Raw genomic sequence first — 20,928 nt, forward strand, 5'->3', positions numbered from 1 at the left:
TTTTTTGCGACTCCTTTTTTTGCAGGAAAAATACACATACACGAAATCAATATAAAATAATATGAGCTGGAGAACTGTTATACAACCGAATTTATTTTCTTGCAAGTTTCATATTATTCACCTGTAGGAGTTTTCGGTGTAGTCGATTTTGTATTTTTTGCTCGGCAACAGCATGGTGGAGTTATAAATCCAGTATATTATTGCTCTGGAAAATAGAGTTTAAGTTTTTTATCGTTTTTTTTCTTCTTCTTCTCTTCTTGGATATTTTGGAATAAGTTATAAAAAATGTGTTTGCGGTAAAATTACGCGAATGACTAATCATAAATACCATTTTAAAACTATCATTTTAGGTGCTTTCTCATTCATGTGCACAGTCATTTATGTAAACATTTAATTGGATGTATATTATTCTCGAGGTGCAATAAAAGAGCATCAACTAACGTTTATTTCTGTACAGTATTGCGATCAAAGTAGTACGTATACGGATCTTCAGTCACATAATTTACGCACTAGTGCGTAAAAGAGACGTTTGTGAAAACTCCGGTACTGGTAATTTGAATTAAGGATGAATCAGTAGATGAACAAATGAATTGAAAAATAGATTTTTCATCGCACTTTTTCTCCGTCCAATATGAAAAATACTATTCGTACCACGGACTAAAAGTCTTTTTTAGCGTATTCGATTCTAGACCTCACCTTCGGCTCTGTCTGGAAACTTCTCACACGTTAAAAAAGTCTTTTAGTCCTAGGTACGAAATGTACTATTAACGCACACTGATATGAGAATATGGTGAATCGCCCATATACGACACTGCGTTTGATCTGCTTTTGATACTTTAACACTGTGACTGCAAGCTGACCAGGAATTATTGATTTGTTGCAGACAGGGTCAATCTGTGTGTTACAGATGAGTCCAAGTATCGCCGAGAATGATGAAAATAAATTTTTTCAAATATTGTACAATTCAGACAAATTTGGTAAAATCCATTCTCGGCGTTTAATAGAGCATGGAATCCTCTACCAATATCGCCATTCAAAGAGTTTCAAACTTTCTTCGTCTTGGACATATCACCATTCAAAGATGTCGAATTTTCGACTTTAGCTGGCTATAGCTCGTGGTCAAGTTGTCGAGGGAAGCCATTTCAATACGAATTAGCTTAGAATGAGTCCCTCTATCCGTTGCGATAACAATATTGTTTTCAAATTGACTCGTCAGTCCCGCACGGCCATGAGTGCCGGTTCTCCGAAACAACCGGATGGATCCGCGAACTGAATGTGAATGTGGTCCCTCAATAAGAACACGAAAAAAAATCAGAGGTGGTGTCACGACTTTATTTAAGTTTTGTTCAACCCCACCGTGTCAAATTTTGAATTTTCAGCGGACTTACGGCGTGAATTGCGCAAAATTTCCATTTCCACATGTTATAAAATAGCTATTTATGACACCAAGTGCAATGCGCTTATTTGGCATTAGATGTGTAACTGTCGCACAACGCCACAGGCCAAGCACCATAATACATATCGTGTGCGTAATAAAGCACTTTGCACCAACACTCATACACCGTTTTATGCAACACGTCTAAAGTTTGCAGTTTTTGAACATTATAATGCTGAGTTGCATAAATAGCTATTGTCTGACTAACTATTATCCATACAAAAAAAATTATGTGATAAACTCTTCAAACTGCCGCATTGTCCGACTGTAAAGCGTAGATACATTACAGCACCGAGGTGTTAAGTGAAATAATTACCGGTTTTTGTTTGTAGATTTTTTTTTTCATAATACAGTGGGTTCATTTTAGTTCGGAACATATTTGAAATTTTTGAGAGTTCTAAAAGTCATCGATGTTCCCAGTCAATAAAGCGTTTCCAGGTTACGATATTTTGGCACAAAATTTGAAAATCCCATAGCGAATTCAAATTTCGCGCCAAAATATCATAGACCGGGAAGAACTTAATTGACTGGGACCTCGATGACTCTTAAAACTCTGATAAATCTGAAATTGTTCTTTCTAAAGATGAACAGACTGTAATTAAAAGAACAAAACTAACGAACGATCCTGCAAGTAATACTACAATAAAAGTTAACCGTTTCAAAACAATTGCACCTCGCATCGGGCATTTAGTTTGTACCATTTATTTTGGTAAATGGGACAGTAAGTGCTAGCTAACCGTGATATAAATATGTGTAAATTCACGTTCAAGGAGTGCACTATACACAGAAAAAAAAGATGGCAAAACGAACAGCTCGGCGATTTATTATTAAATAAAGTAGCAAGGCGGCTGTTGGTTAGAAAGTTTGTTGAGATAAGTAAGTCCCACTTTACGGTATACTTCAATGTATCTACACAAGATGTAGTGTACTTTCATCATTAAAGTTAAACAATAGCTGGAATTGCAGTTCTTATTAGTTGCTCTCGACTACAACAATGCATTTACGTTGTTATAAAATTAAAGCAGCAAACTTTCTGAGCTTGATTTTAGCCTCAAATGTTTAAAATTTAAAGGTAAAATTCTGCTATTCGAAATGTATTTTCATTGTCGTTTTAATTGTAATCCAAGAATCGTTTAACGAGAACTAAAAAGACAATTTCAATGAATGCTAAATGGAACCACAAATGAGAAGAATTCAATTATAATAGTCAAAGTGGACAATTTGAAGAATTCTTCATGTTCACATTTCTATGCTGTCGCCAGGGCAGCCATTTACCGTTTGGGCGCCACGGGCACTTTGAAAAATAAATAAATTTTTCTTCTTATCATTTTGAGTGCCAATTTTCAGTCTTTTTCTCGAACGCCTTTTTTGGCCACCACGGGTAGTTGCTCTCAGTGTCCGTATGGAAAAGGTGGCACTGGTTGTTGCTAGTTGCTTCTCTGTTTAATTTAATTTGGTTTAGCTTTGACTTCAACCACATGGTGGATGCAGTATGCAGTAATGATGAATAATTTGGAATATTGGAGCTGGCAAGATATGTTAGTGAGTCTCTCACAACAATTCACACAAATTAACAAAACAATCAAATTTTCTCGTCGAGCATAACCTTTGATTTCACCGATCGGCCGTAATATAAATTACTACAAATCTTTGGGGAATGCCATGTACATATTCGTATGTACGTACGTATATAATACCCTTCAGCAATACGGCAATTACATGTGAAAAATAAATAGAGCACGCACGATAGTCATATCTCTATATGGCAACACACAATATGGTTTAAAATATCAAGTCGATTTTTATTTGGCTTATTAATTTTCCATTTTATTTCATTTATTCATTCTATTACGTGCAGCTTATTTGATATGGAACCCCAACCATACAACCACAAGATAATAAATTTGTATTATATGTGTACGAAACTGGAGAGTCGAATATACATTTCCTTTCAGGTATGTAATACAAGCACTACAAATTCACTCGGTAAGAGCGGCGGATTATGATCTCTTCATCGCCACTGGCAAATCAAAATCCAGTTTCTATCTCTCTCGTTTGATTAACAAAATCCTGGAACTCAATTAGTTTGTTTCGACGTAAGTACTACAGTGAGGATTTTGGGTTGGCCCTTTAATCGAATTAAATTTGAAAAGATTCATAGGAAGGTCTGAAACATGGACGATCATAAAAGTCGTTCGCATTTCCTTCTCGATTTATAGTGAATGAGATCAATGAAAACAGACAACGAATACGTACTTGGGATGTGCTTCTGTATTACAATCAATTGTAACATCTGTTCCAGTTGGAGCTCCTACAAGTTGATTTGGTACCTAAAACGAAAACTCAATTATTTATAAAGCCGTACAACGCTACGACGAACGCAATGACGTAATACAGTTAACATTTGGTATATTTACGTACCCATATCATCGGAGAAACTAAAATAGAATGTGTCTATTAAAAAACAATTAATTTTTGTAACAACAAAAAAAATTGCTTACATTCTACGTCAAGTATAATTCTCTTTGACACAGAGGGAGGCACTCCGTTCGTAGCTATACATAAATAGGCCCCCATTTCATTTCGGCTTACTTTTGACAGGGGTAAAACTTCACCATCGTATACCATTGCTGGATGATAGTCGGCAAGTGTTAAAAAATTTATACCGGACACAGACGATGATGAAACAGGCATTTTGAAATAAAAAATGGAAAAAGAAATAATTTTAGAATTTTAGGATTTGGTTGTCACAATTGAGAACACTAACGAGAATTTTTGCCTTTCTTTTTCCGTTCAACTGTTATTGATTCTCCGTCTTCACGGCGCCAGATTATCTTTGGTGCTGAAATTTTTATTTAGATTCAATTTTTGAGCTATCAATAAAGTTAGAACAGCATCTACACTACAAAGTAAGTAGCGAACAGTAAAGTTACACCTCTCCTAAATGACTTAAGTTAAGCACTTCTCAACAAATGTAACTCATTTAGGAGAACTGGTCGATATTGTAATTCGATTTCTACAAATCATCCAAAACGTGGACTGGCAGCAATTACTAACTTACCTGGGAACCTGTAAGAAAGATAAGATACGTTGTGAAAGGGTTCAACCAAATTGTAATATAAGCTTACCCATCAGCGCGGCATGTCATGTTAATGTTTTGATTTTCCCTCACTGCTACCTTTAAGTTTAAAATTTAAAACAACATTTAGTGACTAGACTTTTACCGACTGAAAGAAATTTACCGACTAGAAATATCTACTAAATATGCTCAGAATTTCATTTGACGAGAGAGTTTGATACTGTCATTTCTGTTGCGGCCTGATACCCAAAGTGTTGATATCCTCACAAATATTCCTTTAGCATCGATAAAATTACTGCCACATTGCGACAATCATTTACAAACAACAATCATATCGAGAAATAATCTTTAAATCAATGCTTCGTTTGTATAAAGTATTGTCTGACAGATTTGTAATCCTTTACTTCATTTACTTCCAATCGTACTATTGACTAGTTTTTAGTCATCACTGTCCATTTTAAAATCTAATTTAAAATTTTCTCAATTCAGTAACGAAAAGTGAAACTATTATTAGTGCCTAAAACATCATTTTTGCAACTAGTGACGAAAAGTAGGACTTTCCATTGCTTTTATTGCGAAAAACGTTGTATACAACTCGTTGATAAATGCTTTTTTAGGCACACGATGTGTATCTACACATCTAGTGCCTAAAAACGCATTTATCACTCGGTTGTATAAATAACTATTCTGCAAAGGCGCTGCGAAAAGTGGATTTTTTCATGTGTCACTCGGGTGACGTTAGAGGGGTCTTTTTTCTGTTTCTGTTCCGAAACGATGTTCATATATACTTTTTGTCACGGAATTTCGAAAACAAACACAATTTACGTTGCTGTGTACCAGTAACCCACAAAACAGAAAATGTGTCGGATTCAAAATACCGTGCGTCACTCCTTTTGAACCATTACCCGTAATTAAAAATCCTGCCTTGACTGAATTTCAAACCCCCGACCAAGGGGGTAATCACTAGTAAATCAGTAAATCAAGTAAATCACGGTAAATCACAAAAAATTTTGAAAAATTTTTGAAAATTTTTTAATTGTCACTGGATTACATTTCGAAGTATCGTGGCCGTAAACATATAGGATAAATTTCATGAACTAATACAAATTGAAGTAAATAGATTCAAATTTAGTAGAAACTTCATTTTTGATTTACTTGATTTACTGTGATTTACTGTGATTTACCGTGATTTACCGTGATTTACTGAGCTAGTAAATCAGTGATTACCCCTCGCCCCCGACACTAAAATCCAATGCTTATAGCTTCGCTCGATAATATCACATCACATCTAGTGACAAAAACAACCCCATTTCTCAACTTGTTGCATAAATAACTATTATCACTCGGTTGAAGTAACTACTTTATCGAAGCGGTCGGTCATCATCTAAAATGATATTTAAAAATTTGAAACATGTTGCCTGTATGGTTTAACGTTTAAAATCATTGGGATCACGAAAGCGATTTTGCATATATGACATTGTGTCAAGTGATATTAGAACACTTTAATGGTTTTATACATAAAACTATGGACGTACTGTTGTTGTCATCTAATATTTGTTTCCAAATATATGCCCTCACACACGACTGTTTAAAAATATAGATTCCGGCAAAATTCAGTTTCTATCGTGCTGTCTTGTGTACTATCTGCTACTCATAATACAACACATCTCACAGTCGTCACTTTATATTTGCTTTAAAATGACCTGAAGGACTAATCTCATAACAGAGCCATTAGATATATGGTAATGCTACGGACGGACATATTGCATCTACAGTCGGTAAAATTTCTAATTTTGGAAATAGATTTTTTTTTTTTAAATAAATTTTATACCGATGATGGAGTGCTTTCAATGTCCAAAATATTCGGTGGCACTGCAAATGAAATTTACGTATTAAATCACGTCGCTTGTTATTATCATTTCGCAAAATGGAAATGTTTATTCAATCGATAACCCTACCGACAACTTGTAAATATCCCACTTGACTTATCATCGGGTTGGTATTTACTTGACACATGTAGTATCTATCAAAAGGAGGGAACATCGCATTAATTATGTTTGACTTTTTTCCATTTAGTTATACAAAGAGTATTGTTGCTAACATGCTAATTAGGGTAGATCGAAAGTGCGATTTTGTACTCATCTAATAGCTTTAGATTGGTTTGTTTTTTTGTTGTCTTGGATCAAATAAGAATAGCATGGGGTATGCTCTCATATATGCTTCATAGTACAAGTTCGGCTAAAATTACACTATATTTGCACCCGATGGCAAACAGTTACTTCGACAAAAGAAAAGCAATAAGCTTAATGTGCATTTCTTCATAAAAAATATCGGAAAGATATAGAAGATTGAGCCAAATACTTTTACAAAGAAAATTGAGATCATTAAACGACGAAAAAAAACTGAATTTTTCTTTATGATTTTGTTCCTAGAAAATGGATTTTTTTTTCAACATATGCCGCAATTTTCTATACATAAAAAATATTCAATTTCCTTTGTAACTTCCTTGTCACAAAAAGAGTTATGATGTCGAGTACTTTTATCCGTGACTAAGCCGATAACAATCTTGCTGGATTGGATTTTATTCGAATAATTTAAATATTTTAAATCTGAAACGAAGATTTCGCCTCACAACAATTCTGCATAATGGTTCCTTGTTTACCATTCTCAATCGCATATTTCAATCCACCCTATTGTGGACATTCACATTTCTATATGGAATAACAAAACTTACCCTCGATCATCCTGTTGTGCTTGACTGACGTGTAAAAGCCATGTATTAGCATTGTCATATGTGATGCTGTATCTGTATATTATCATCAATGCGTTATAAGTAATGTAATAATAATAACTCAAATACGAAATGTATACAACATACCTTGGTATTCGAGATATAACATGCCGATGTATCGTCAATATCATTTGCCTATCTATGTGAATCCATGCCACCTGAAACAAGATATGATGTTCGGATATTATACTTCTCCTAATATCTTAATATAAATGCGGAATGCTGTCAGTGGTGTTTGAATGGAATAAAATAGATCAACTATGTAAATATACAACATTTCCCATAATTAGGTCATGAAATATTTATGGCATTTTGTTGTTTATAAATAACTATTATAACGTTCGACAGAGGAAAATGATTCGAAATTCATTTACCCAGAATATATACACATTATGATCAATGTTTCCGTACGACATACTTCGGCTGTAAAAACATTTTTGCATGAAAATCAGCATTCAGCAACACTGATGTCTCACACCACAATATGACGATGGAAAACTATTCAAAATAATGAAAAATAGCATCGAAGTGCTACATGAAGAAAAGGTATTATAATGTTGAGTGAATAAGACGAAAACAGAAGAAAAAAAAAGAAGAAGAAAGAATAACCGTTGTTGTGACGAGGGGTTGGCATCCTAAACGCAGGAAAACTTAATTTTAATTTACATTCCTAAGCTTGGGATAACTTGCTAAAGATGAGGGATTTGTTTGAATATTTGAATTTTGTGAATTAATATGAATTATTTATATCAGTTTTCATGTTGCTCTTGTTATTTGATGAAACTGGCATCCACGGAATGAGCAGAAAGGGCAAGGGATTCTCGAAATTACATTTTCGAGAGCTGTTGAACATTTTTCTTTCTTTTTTTCATTTATTAAAATATTCGAATTATAATTATAAAATGGAATCTGAAAAAGACAAATAAGCTAAAACTGACTCTGACTCCGAAACGAAATTCTACGGAGTATGGTGATGTTGTTATTTACTCCTTCTAATATTTTTAATACATTTTTTCGGTGGGTATTGGGGAACGTTCATCAAAGACGTGATGGTCTTTTATGCTTCAGTAACGGAGTATCTATCTACAAGCAGTTCACAGACGGGCAAAAAGGTCAGAAGTTTTACTATTGGACCTGTTTCTTTCTATTTTCAAAGGCTTGGTTTCAAATCTTTGACTTCATGAATATGTTTTTTGCAGTATAAGACCGCATGCTTGTTTGATATTCCTGAACTCGTTATCGATAACAGATGATAGTCGTCAGTAACAGGTTAATACACTTGTTTCAATGACAGGATTACGACTGATTTTAGTCATTTTTGAACAGCGAAACCGATACGCATCGCCGTTTCCCAAAGATTATTAAATTTCCAAAAAGTCTTTCGTTAAATTGAAAAAATCTTTTCTAGCCCGAGGGACAAAACAGAAACACTTTTTACTGTAAAACTTTTACCTCGACTTTTACACGAATTTAAATCAGATTTTGGATTATTAATAAATCGACATTATCCCTCAATTTCGAAATCGAGCTCTTCTGTGAACGTTCCCTTGCAAAATAACTGACGCGAAAAAGCAATGAACGGGAAAATAATGACCCGAAATATATGAAAGACTTTATTAACCATTTGGTATTGCTTTGCATGGGGATATTTCATAAATTTTGTTTGTATGTTTCATGTTTTATGTTGACGTTCGTTAAAAGTTAACTTTTTAAAAACAGTTAATCATCTGCTACCCACAAAGATGAAAAATATGAGCTATGAACTGTATCTGACCTTGTCTTGTGTAGCAAAATACATGGTAAAACAAATGAAGTATAATACATAAATTCTTGGCGACAATTTAATGAAAGAAGTAGTAAATTCGACGGGATCGAAATACGCTAGCTCTTTTGAAAAAGTTTGTAATGTGTTGTAAAAGGGAATTAGCACAATCTTGAATTTAAACAAAATACACATATTTGGACCCACAACAATTTACTCATTAAGTAAAAGCTCCGTGTGCACACAAGTAACAACAAAGAAAGAGCTTCATAAATCTGGCAATCAAAGATACTCTCAATTAATATAATAAGGCATCCACTCCACATTTGTAGGATGAGAACTGTGAGTGCTCTAAAATTTTGTTCTTTGTGCTATACTATTCTTATTCCTTATTTTCTCTGACTGTAGAATGAAATATTTTATATATAAAATAGTTAAAATCTAATAGAAGAGTAGTGGTATTGTGGTATTGTGTAATAAGATCGTCACATTTATCATTTGTTCCAAATTCGTTCCACAAAATTCGAAGACATTTTACATATAAAATAAGGGAAATAAACAACCAACAAAAGTTCTTATAAGTTTCAACAAACAACTCTCACATTTTAAAGTATTTTATCAATTCACAATAATCGAAGCTTTACATTTCCAATAATTTTATAAAATTCCATTTAAGCTTTTAAGCTTTTTTTAAAAAGAAAGTTTATATATATAAGCAACTTATCAGTTGTAACAGTATAAATAGATAAAATAAATCTTTATTCGTAAATGTTTTTTCTTTATTCTTGTTTACACGTATAGCATAAATTCATAAATTTTTGCAACAGGTTTGATTGTTTGTTTGTTTATTTCGATTAATATACAGGCCACTACCCTATTTGCATATTATTCCCTTGACTGAAAGTCATGGGTCTTACGGATGATAAACACTCTAAAATGTTTGTCACACAATGTTCACTACACTACTATGATTGAAAATACATGAATGTATGACCAAAAACCTTAAATACAGAAAATGTTTGTCACACTTTGTTCATTCCTTGATAACACGATAACTCGAGTAATTTTCAATGGATTTCCAAAAACTTTTTTTTATTCGACGGGTAATTAAATTCCTGAGGTTAAGTTCGAAGATGGGTTATAACGGACGGGTGATCTCTGAGATATTCCTAAAAGAATTTTAGTCTTGTCGCTTGATAACACGATAACTCGAGTAATTTTCAATGGATTTCCAAAAACCTTTTTTTGTTCGATGGGGAATTACATTCGAAGATGGGTCCTATATAGGACGGGTGATCTCTGAGATATTCTTAAAAGAATTTTTGTCTTGTCGCTTGATAACACGATAACTTGAGTAATTTTCAATGGATTTCCAAAAACTATTTTTTGTTCGACGGGGAATTACATTACTGAGGTTAAGTTCGAAGATGGGCTATAACGGACGGGTGATCTCTGAGATATTCCCAAAAGAATTTTTGTCTTGTCGCTTGATAACATGATAACTTGAGTAATTTTCAATGGATTTCCAAAAACTATTTTTTGTTCGACGGGGAATTACATTCGTGAGGTTAAGTTCGAAGATGGGTTATAACGGACGGGTGATCTCTGAGATATTCCCAAAAGAATTTTTGTCTTGTCGCTTGATAACACGATAACTTAAGTAATCCTCAACGGATTTCCAAAAAAACAGATTATCTGTCTAAATAATAGCCTTATCATACGTACTAATTTTCGACTTTCCAAGAAAGTTTTGTTTGATAAGTACTGAAATAACTCGGGTTAAGTTTGTTAATGGAAAATACTGAAGTAATAATCTGTTATTTATTCCGAAAAGACTTTTATGTGTCATTTATTGTTGTCTATGCTAGAAAAAAAATCAACGAGTGTGAACTTTGCGGCCAGAGCGAAGCGAGGGCCGTAATCACACGAGTTACATACTTTATTCATGATCAAATGAGGCCGAGTTTCAGTAGATTTAATTGCTAAAAAAATTCTCATAATTTAGAAAATTTAAACGAACGTGAGCTTTACAGTCAGAGCAAAGCGAGGCCTTCCATATTTTTTTTTTAATCGACTAGGACTGAAATTCATGAGGCTTAGGTTAGTAAATGGAAAGTATTGGAGTAACAATCTAGACTTTATTTCGAAAAGATTTTTTTGAGTGATTTCGTGGTAGTTGTTTGTATACAAAAAATTGAACAAGCGTGGACTTTGCGGCCAGAGCGAAGCGAGGGCCGTAATCCACACGACTCGTTCAATACATAATCAAGAAATCTTTTCACCACCGTTTATAGCAGACAATGGGACTTTCTGAAAGAAAAAAAAATGTAATATAATAAAGCGAATGCGCAATTTATAAGAAAATAAGAAGCGCGCTGATTCTCGTGAATTTAAGATTTCGTAACTTAACAGTTGTCATCTTAAAAGTTACGAATCGTATGGACATTCGCATTAAGGTGACAACTGGAATTCTTAAATTCACGAGAATCGACGCCCAGAGTGCAGATTGTCGTATTTTCGTAACTTTAAAGAATTCGTAACTTGACAGTTCTTGTAGGATTTTATACACGCAACCGTCAAGTTACGAATATTTATTCAGTCAGTGAAGGGACCTGACCCACCCATAAGGTGGGGCCTAGTATATATTTACATATAAAAAGAAAATTAAAGAGAAAAGCAATAAAAAAAATGTTGCATCAACTGATCAAGTGCAACGTTTAAATTTCATAGAGATACTTAACTCGGTTCTTAAACACAGAAATTGTGGTTGTTGTTCTGAAGTCAAAAAATAGGGGAATTGCGTTGAATGTTAGATTTTTTAGGTTCTTCTTTTTGTTTAAATGTTTTGATTTTCTGTTGATTTGAAGAAATACTTTCAGGTGCAAGGGGACAAAAACACAAGTTACGGACCAAATAGCATGCAATACTCTACCAATATAGCCATTCAAAGAGTACTCTCTTCGTCTTGGACATATCACCATTCAAAAATGTCGAATTCTCGATTATAGCCATGTTGTCAAGGTAAACCATTTTAACACGGCTATCCCTTGCGCTAACAATCTGTACTCAAATTGACTAGTGGATCCGGAAACTAAATACAGTTTCGCGCAGTACTCGAGTACCTTAACCAGAAAATGAAAAAAAGACAGAGGTTTAACCTAATAGGTCTCGGCTCTATTTAAGGTATGTTTAACCCCACAGTTCTACGTCATCGTTTAGACTTTTAAGTTAGACAAATTGCCAATGCCAAGGCAAAGGCTATTATCCAACTAGTTAAAATAACAATGTTCAAACGAATACATGAGTAGATTAGAAAATTATGCAAACCTAACTTCTTGTGGTTTCCGCTATATGACAAACTGTTGAATAATTAATAATTATGATTTGAATGGACAATAAATAGAAAAATTGTCTTCTAAGTATAAGATTTTGCACCTGCTAGACGAAGAAATTCACACAGCGAATTAATGCCGTGCAGTAGGTACTATAAAATAGTACCGTTTACGGATTAAGCGATTCGGAATTCCAAATTTATTTAAATACTCGCAAAACTAACAAACATTCTAAACAAAGAGAGAAAATAAAAAATAAAGTGAAAATGAACCCTATACAGTACGGAAAAAGAGCGCAATTTATTTAATTAAAGACACGAACTTATGCTATACATTACACGCAACACACATAACATTTTGTTGTGTTACCGAACCATCAAACACATAAAGCTCATTTTATCCAAAAGGTTTTTCCACCATTTCGAGCCATTATATGCCGTGTGATGTTATTTTTACTGTAATTCTATGAATGTTGAATTAGGTATGCAATTAGCGATTTGATTTCTTTATGCCACATCACCTATATATACATGTAATTCACGTTTATACACACACATTTATATTGTACACAAAAAAACAAAATTAAAGTTTTTCCCCATTCAGAACAATTTCAACAGGTTTAAATATTTTCACGAGTTTGCGATTTTCCTCCACGAATATAAAGTATAATAAACATGAATTGATTTTCCGACTTTTCCATTTAACATTTCAACACGCAAACCGTTGGAACGTTTTATGCTACTCAGCTCATGATGGATATGGATTTGCATTAACTGACATTGAATTTTACACGGTTGTTTTACAAGATAGCATAATGACGTGCTAACCATTTATGGTCTATTTGCAGGTAAATCCAATTAAAATCTTTTACCTGCAGAATGTATGGGCGAATAATGTAATGTAATCAATCATGGCGCGGTGTTTTCCAAAGGTATAACGTAACAACACGTTTTGTAACAGGCATAAGTTAAAATTGTTGAAGAAAATGTTAAGAGGAGAAGCTTTTGTTGATATATTTAATAAAGAGACAGAACATCATTTTTTTAAGCCCATTTAATTATGGCAAATGTACAAGCTTTCCCTGGTGAAAATAACAATCTCAAAAGTTGAAAATACGTAGTCACATGGTCCCAAATCCAAAGTAGACTATGTATTTTGAGCTTTTGAGATTTTAGTTGAGTTTTAGTTTTTTTAGAATATAGTTGAAAATAATACAAAGGATCAGATATGATTACCATATTTCAAAATCCAAATTATTCCATTTACTTTAAGCAGTAGAAAACAATGATTACAAGTTTATAACTATAATTGCATCGGATCAGTAAAAAATTTACCATCATTATAGGTAACGATGCATACCTGTTCCGTAAAAACATATTTAAAGTTGACATCCTATCTGATTACCGACAAGTTTATTCGCTTGAGTTATAGACAAGCATAAATAACATTCCTTTCAGTTGCACCAAGGTGCTTCTGACAACTAAATCTTTTCACTACAATAGTTCGTTCTTAGATTAAGTGCTTGTTTACGTAGATATTTTCCGTGTTGACAATTTACAAATTCGAAAGATTTTTTTTTGTATAAAGAAACGCGTTCAAACGACATTACCGATAAAAAGCGTAAGGGTAATCTGTACGTCTCTTCTCAGAATAACATTTTGGCATTGTCAATTTTCACAGTGCAATGCTTTGTGTATGCATGGCTACGTTAGTGACACTATATAAATAATTGAAAGTATGTAGACATACACAGACACAATTGTGTACGGATACGTTATATTTGAATGTAGCGCTGCAAGCTTTTTCCCGAAAACTTTTCAAATGAAAATACCTATCAAAGTGGGAAAATTTTCGTGTTATTCGAATCACACATCGAGATCATATCATAAGCATGAGGAATATGTTTTTCTTGTGTTTGGAAATTTATTTCCTTGGATATGGAATAGGAAAAAAGTTTTAAACAGAAAACAAATGAAAAATGAAAAGGAATAAAATAAATAAAAATTGTATACAAAGGATTTGTGTTATACTTCGCTTCAAAACTGCACTTTTAAGTGGAAACTTTGAAATCAAAGCGACTTGTGAAATATTGTTGCAAAAATAAAATTGTGTTCGCTTCCCTTTTTTTCCTGGTACTCATACAACACAAGAACGATACAATGAAACATACAACTTAGCTCTTATTTTAGAAGATTTCATTCTTGTTTTTTTTTTTCTTCTTCTATATAAATTATTTGAAATATAACGGGATTTTCCACCGTACCAAGCGGTACAAATGATTGGCGTCCGCACAAGGATAATATAAATCAAAATTCTCTTCTTTTTTCGCAAAACTTTTTAAATTGGATTTATTTTAGAATGGAAGAAGCTTATTGAAATATATTTTGGTTTTGCACATAACTTTTCGCTTAAAGTACCGAGAAAAAAAACGAATTTAATATTTTATAACTTAATTTTGATTAAGCTGGTGGAGAGTTTGCTAATAGATTTTGCCACATTTCTTTTGCTTCCCCATTTTGCAGTAAAGAGCATTGACATTTAATGGAAACAGAAGTGAGATTTTATTTTACACTGTTATACGAACGAATTGCGTCTCTGACAATTTTTGTATAAATAACGTCCCCTGTCCGTATCAAGTAAAGCGTTTCTGTAAGAGCATACAAATACATACTGGTGGACTAACATGTGGACTAATATATTATTTATTTAGACTTATGTTTCCAACTAGACATGAAAGGCTGGCATTGTTCAAAACAAAAACCTATCTTAACCCTTTCTAATATCTTCAAATTCGGAATTTAACAACCGAAAAGATACTTCAACGGGCACACATTCTGAAAGGATCATAAAACTAAATGACTTATTTTTGGCCAAGATGTTAGCAAAATAAACTTTGTGCCACCGAGAATTGAAAAACGACTCTTTTCAGCACTCATTTTAGTGTTGTAAAGTAACTTATTTCAGCGCCCGTTTGATGTGATATTACAACACTCAAAGCAGTGTTGATATGGAATTTCTATGAGTTGTTACAGCATTCGTTTGAGAAAATGCAAAGCAATGTGATCGATCAAATTCGAAGAGTGATTGTTTACAATGAAAATTATGATTTTTTGGGCATTTGTCTATTTCAATTCTCGGTTGGCACAAAGCATGATGTGTTACACGTATTGTAATGAGATTTTTTCAGCACACGACCCAATTTTCCTTACTCGCTCCGCTCGTAAGGAAAACTTGGATCTAGTGCTGAAAAAATCAACATTACAATACTTGTAACACAACATACTATTGTGCCACCGAGAATTGAAATACGACGGATTTCTATACCGATAACTAGATTGAAAAGTCGAAAATTTCAACACTAGTTTGATCGAGGGGTGACGCACTTCCATTTAATCCATTTAATCCATTAAATCCATTAAATCCATTTAATCCATTTAATCCAAAAAAAAAAAATTAGTTTTACCGAAATAATTAGGCTACCGACCTGAAAAATTTGTAAAGTAATTGCGAAAAATAGATTTGCACGATCCCCAGCTCGTTTAAGAACTCGTGAGGTATAGGAAAAAATTTTTTGTGAAAAATGGTATTAAATTTATTTAATCCATTTAATCCATTTAATCCACTTTACACCAAAAACTCCTAAAAGTGGATTTTTTCGCTTTTTAACATTGTAGTATGAGTTGTAGTACGTGGTTCGATCAAAATCAACAATTTTTAAGACTTTTACAGTATTTGGTAAAATGAACTTTTTTCCTATTTAATCCATTTAATTCAATTTTTATTCCATTTAATCCATTAAATCCATTTAATCCATTTAATCCATTTAATCCATTTAATCCATTTAATACCATTTAATCCATTTAATCCATTTAATCTAGAAGTGAGTTACCCCTCGAGTTTGATGGGATATTTCAACTCTTAAAGCAGTGTTGTTATGGAATTTGTATGAGTTATTACAGCATTCTTTTAGAAAATGCAAAGCAATGTGAATAGTGATTGTTTACAATGGAAATTATGCTTTTTTGGGCATTTGTCTATTTCAATTCTCGGTTGGCACAAAGCATGATGTGTTACACGTGCTGTAATGTTGATTTTTTTCAGCACACGACCCAATTTTTCTTACTCGCTGCGCCCATTACAATACTTGTAACACAACATACTATTTCACTTAGCTCGGACCTGGTCATTTTCAGGTCTTGTAAAATTATTTTTAATGGCAATTGTGAGGATTTTTGTTGCCCATTTTCACTGTTAAATAAGATTCAGGCGAATCATTTAAAAATGATGCATGCCAGAAATCCCGTTTACTAGCATCATCTCAAGAAGAATCTGGACTGTGGTTGAGCGCTTTACCTTCAACATCTCTTGGTCTATGCCTCGATACCGACACCTTAAGAATTTCGGTTGCTTTACAAATCGGAGCAAAAATTTGTCACCCCCATAAATTAGGGTTGCCATTTTTGAAAATTCGAAAAGAGGACATTTTGTACGAGAAAAGAGGACAAAAAGAGGACGCCTTTTAATTCGAAAAAGAGGACGAAAAGAGGATAAATCTAGAGTCTTAGCTCTTTTATTATTCTATGTGGACCAATAGATATTCAAATAATTAGTGAGAAAAGTTAAAATTAAAATTTCATTTGGTTTGAGGCGAATCCGAGGTTTCAGTACCTACCATTTGTAAACATGACCTTTTTTTCCTTTTTTTATAAAAATCTTCATATTCTTCCTTATTTTCCAGAAAAGTGATTCTTTTATGTTTTTTGCTAACTTTACTTGGAGTTCTTGAACTGTAAGCTACAAACATGCACTTATCTCAGAAGAAATAGAGCGTGTGCGATTTTGAGAAAAAAGTTTCATATTTTAATAAAAAGAAGATTTACCGTGAAAACCATTGAAAAAAATATTTAATTTTTTTTATAGAAATTATTGAAAAATATTGTTGCCATCCCGATGCCATCCCACTTATTAGAATCTTAATAAGAATCCAATTAGAATGAATTAGAATGGTTCGGATATCCTTTTATTTTCATTCAAATTACAGCTTTTAAAGTGAGATATAAAATCAAGCAGACATTTTTCAGATATTCTGTTTACACTTTTGTTCTACAGAATAATAATCTACATCAATTAAAAATAAATTATTTATACTGCACACGGTCTATTCATAAGTTTTTTTCGATACTCCATTTTTGTTTCGAAGTAAAAATCTAAAAAATAAGAAACGTGTTTCTTAATAATTTACAAATCTAGGCTTGTTCAGGAACATTTTCTGAAATCTGACTGTTTCTGACCATTGTAGGAAAATTTTCTAAAACCTTTCCGTTTCTCACGAATTTCCTACAATCTGCCTATTTCACACCAATTTAGTTGCATTTTTAAATTGCTGCTAGAATATGACTCGATTTCAACTTAATTTCGTTTTTTTAATACTCCTGGTTTACTCCTTATTTTATGCATATAAAAACATAAAAATTCCCAATCATAATGCTAAAGCTTCCTTAATTCCTAAATATGGAGTCGAATTTTTGACTGCGAGGACTAGTCAACTATATCATTCGAATGCTGTAGAAACTATGTAGCTTTAGAAATACCTGCGCAAGCGAAATTTTTTCCGTAAAATTTGACCACATCTGTTAATTTTGCTAAAATTTAACAATATTTTAGAAAAAAGAGGACGTTGTGTGAAAAAAGTGATGTTCTTAGAATTTATACAAAAAAGAAGAATTAGACGAAAAAAGAGGACATGTCCTCTAAAAAGAGGACGAATGGCAACCCTACATAAATGCATCTGCGGCAAAGACGTTGATTCTTATGGCTATCATGGGTTGAGCTGTATAAAGGCATCAGGCTAAATGTTTGCTATGGGACGCAACTTGCCGAGACACAACTGCAAAATCGTATTTGATGAACAGTTCAAGACATGTTGGTTGGGTGGCAAAAACGGCAGAGGATAAAAAGATCACACTATATAATTCTTTAATTGGCCAATACCTCTTTGTTCCTTTAGGTTTTGAAACGCTTGGTCCATGGGGTCCTCATGCAAATCAATTTGTTTCCGAATTAGGCAAGAGAATCTCGAATGTCACTAACGAGAAGAGAGCTACGCTTTTCCTTCGGCAGAGACTATCCATAGACATTAGACATTCAACGTGGAAATTCAGCTTCTGTGCTCGGTACATTGCCGTCAACCCAAGCGTTGGACGAGATTTATTATCTTCTTTCGAATGAGAATAAAAAACAATAGATAATGTTTTCCCCTGATTCTCCTGAATCAGGCCAGTTTCCATGGTTCTGGATAAATAGAGTAGGGTAATTTTTGTTAAGAATAGTAGCCACTCCATGGAATTTGTGTCATGTACAGGTACAAATTTAGGATTAAATAAATAAAAAAGATTCAGGTTGATCTGTCAAGTCGAACCTAAAGTTAACCGGTTCAAAGATTTTAATTTTAAAGCGTTCCCTACTGTGAACTGTAAGTAACGATATATGAAACTGAAAGTTACTGATGTCGACTACAAATCGTACTAATTCCAATCAATTTCCGATATATCCTATATTGCCGATAAAGACGATTAAGTTTATTTTGCACGACCTGTTTCGAGCCCTAAAAGATTATATTAGTCTTAGATCATCGTTTATTTTTCTCACTGCTGTCGACAACATATAATATGATACTGCCATCTGTAAAAGGTTAACAAAACAAAGAAAATCTACATGAATGCCAAGTAAAACGAACATCAAAGCTTTTTTATTTTCGAGGTATAATAGCCTCATATAATCAAACCTTTAGATTATTTGCATTAAGTTAAAGGTTAATGTCTTTGTACATTAATATAATTTTGTGACATCAAGCCCATCCTTGGGGTGGTAACTCGTGTTCCTATAGAATATGCACGAATACCATTATCAAATAACATTACATTGCAGCTGTAATTACTTAAAGCTCTATAAATGTAATGTCGAAAAATTATTTTAGGTTTTGAATACAAATTAATGAAATAGATAGGAATTACCTTTGAAACGTGTGTGCAATATTCTAACCAATTACGCAACAAAGGCTGTTGTACACAATTTTTTAAGTGACGTATTTGGTAGCTGGTACTATCAACTTGGTAGCAGACGATTATTATTAATAGAAGACATTTAAAAATAAAACATAATAAACGCCCCCGGGTGGACTCGAACCACCAACCTTTCGGTTAACAGCCGAACGCGCTAACCAATTGCGCCACGGAGGCTGTGCGTCCATTGAACTGATGTGCCTTTATGGAAACTGTAGACAACGTTCATGGTGACATAACTATTATAGTGGTTGGTAATCGACGATTACTTATCGTAGGTTATAATCATGAATAATTAAAATATTGCAAGAACATACGAGTTGTGTATGAACTGATTACTTAACTGTGACGTAGGTCAAATAAGAAGAGATTGGAAACTTATACCTTGATTGCAAAAAAATTTAAACGCCCCCGGGTGGACTCGAACCACCAACCTTTCGGTTAACAGCCGAACGCGCTAACCAATTGCGCCACGGAGGCTACGCACTGTCGTAACCTCAACGGAACAACCGTTATGAAAAAAAAAAACAACATTCATTGTGATGTGCTAATCGTAATGGTTGCTGATCGTAGGTATTTTATTATTCATATTTATAGTAAGCACAATGTGTACACACACAAATACACAGACACTCGTTGTATCTGAGCTATTTCGGTAACTGTGACAAAACGTGTGTTGGAGATATGTTTGTTTATTGAACTAGCCGCTGTTATTTATACATAGTATCTTGATAAGCAAAATCGACTACCGAATAGATTACTGAGTGTCAATTGGTTCAAGATGATAATTATATTATTTTGTGATATTTACTTAAATTGAATTATGTGTAGTAGATAGAGCAGCGCTTAAATACTTTAAAAATTTTATTGCGGCATTTAATTACGGAAAGAGTTTTCTTTGTATGCGAACGTAAGCTGTACTTTCGGTCAATAAAAACCTGAATACATAAAACCTGCTTGTGTTCTTACTAATCTTTTGTGTGCTATATAGTGGTAAATCTAAGCAAGTAAAACATGGAAGTGAACAGAATATATGGCGATATTCTTCTTTCTTGCCGGTTGTATGCCAATGATGAAAGTAATCCACAAAATCAAACAACCTGCCATACAAAACTTCCGTTTTTTTTTAATAAAGGCGAAACCATTAAATCGATTTACCGTGTCTAACTGTTATATAAGCGAACACCATCAGCCTATTGAAATCATTTAAACGAGCAAACATCACATTTTTACCGTCGAATCTAGAAAATCCGGATTGCAAGCCCAGCAAAATCAAAAGTGCATTTGCTACACAGGATTCTATTTTGACCTACTTTTCTTGTACACTCGTAAAATGCATGAACAATTTAGACACATGAAATACAACAGCACACGAACTCGTGATGAGGCAAAAAGGTAAAATGTGTTTCGAGAGGGGTTCACATCAAAACCATTTACCTTAAGTTTGGGGTATACCGAAAAACTGTTC

The 20,928-nt window shown here is 33.4% G+C and overlaps 1 protein-coding gene and 2 non-coding genes across 6 annotated transcripts in view; all 3 read right to left on the reverse strand.

Moving 5' to 3' along the window:
* LOC119076793 (lachesin) overlaps positions 1–20,928 on the reverse strand; it is an 80,217-nt gene that overhangs the window by 7,021 nt on the left and 52,268 nt on the right. For all 4 annotated transcript variants that reach the window (XR_005087702.1, XM_037183782.1, XM_037183767.1 and 1 more), the window contains exons 4-14: positions 7,393–7,463; positions 7,249–7,320; positions 6,473–6,537; positions 6,346–6,386; positions 4,564–4,613; positions 4,497–4,504; positions 4,203–4,277; positions 3,937–4,065; positions 3,857–3,873; positions 3,692–3,765; positions 122–205 (exon numbers count right to left, since the gene is read on the reverse strand). Coding sequence is in view for 3 of the 4 variants with exons in the window: in XM_037183782.1 (XP_037039677.1) it covers positions 122–205; positions 3,692–3,765; positions 3,857–3,873; positions 3,937–4,065; positions 4,203–4,277; positions 4,497–4,504; positions 4,564–4,613; positions 6,346–6,386; positions 6,473–6,537; positions 7,249–7,320; positions 7,393–7,463 (686 nt within the window). In the remaining variant the exon portion in view is untranslated. The remainder of the gene's footprint in view (positions 1–121; positions 206–3,691; positions 3,766–3,856; positions 3,874–3,936; positions 4,066–4,202; positions 4,278–4,496; positions 4,505–4,563; positions 4,614–6,345; positions 6,387–6,472; positions 6,538–7,248; positions 7,321–7,392; positions 7,464–20,928) is intronic.
* On the reverse strand, positions 19,564–19,637 carry Trnan-guu. The gene has a single exon. It is a non-coding gene; the product is annotated as a tRNA-Asn (tRNA).
* Positions 19,867–19,940, reverse strand: Trnan-guu. The gene has a single exon. It is a non-coding gene; the product is annotated as a tRNA-Asn (tRNA).

The sequence above is a fragment of the Bradysia coprophila genome, chromosome III, assembly GCF_014529535.1.
Source record: "Bradysia coprophila strain Holo2 chromosome III, BU_Bcop_v1, whole genome shotgun sequence".
In the NCBI taxonomy this organism is placed as follows: Eukaryota; Metazoa; Arthropoda; class Insecta; order Diptera; family Sciaridae; genus Bradysia; species Bradysia coprophila.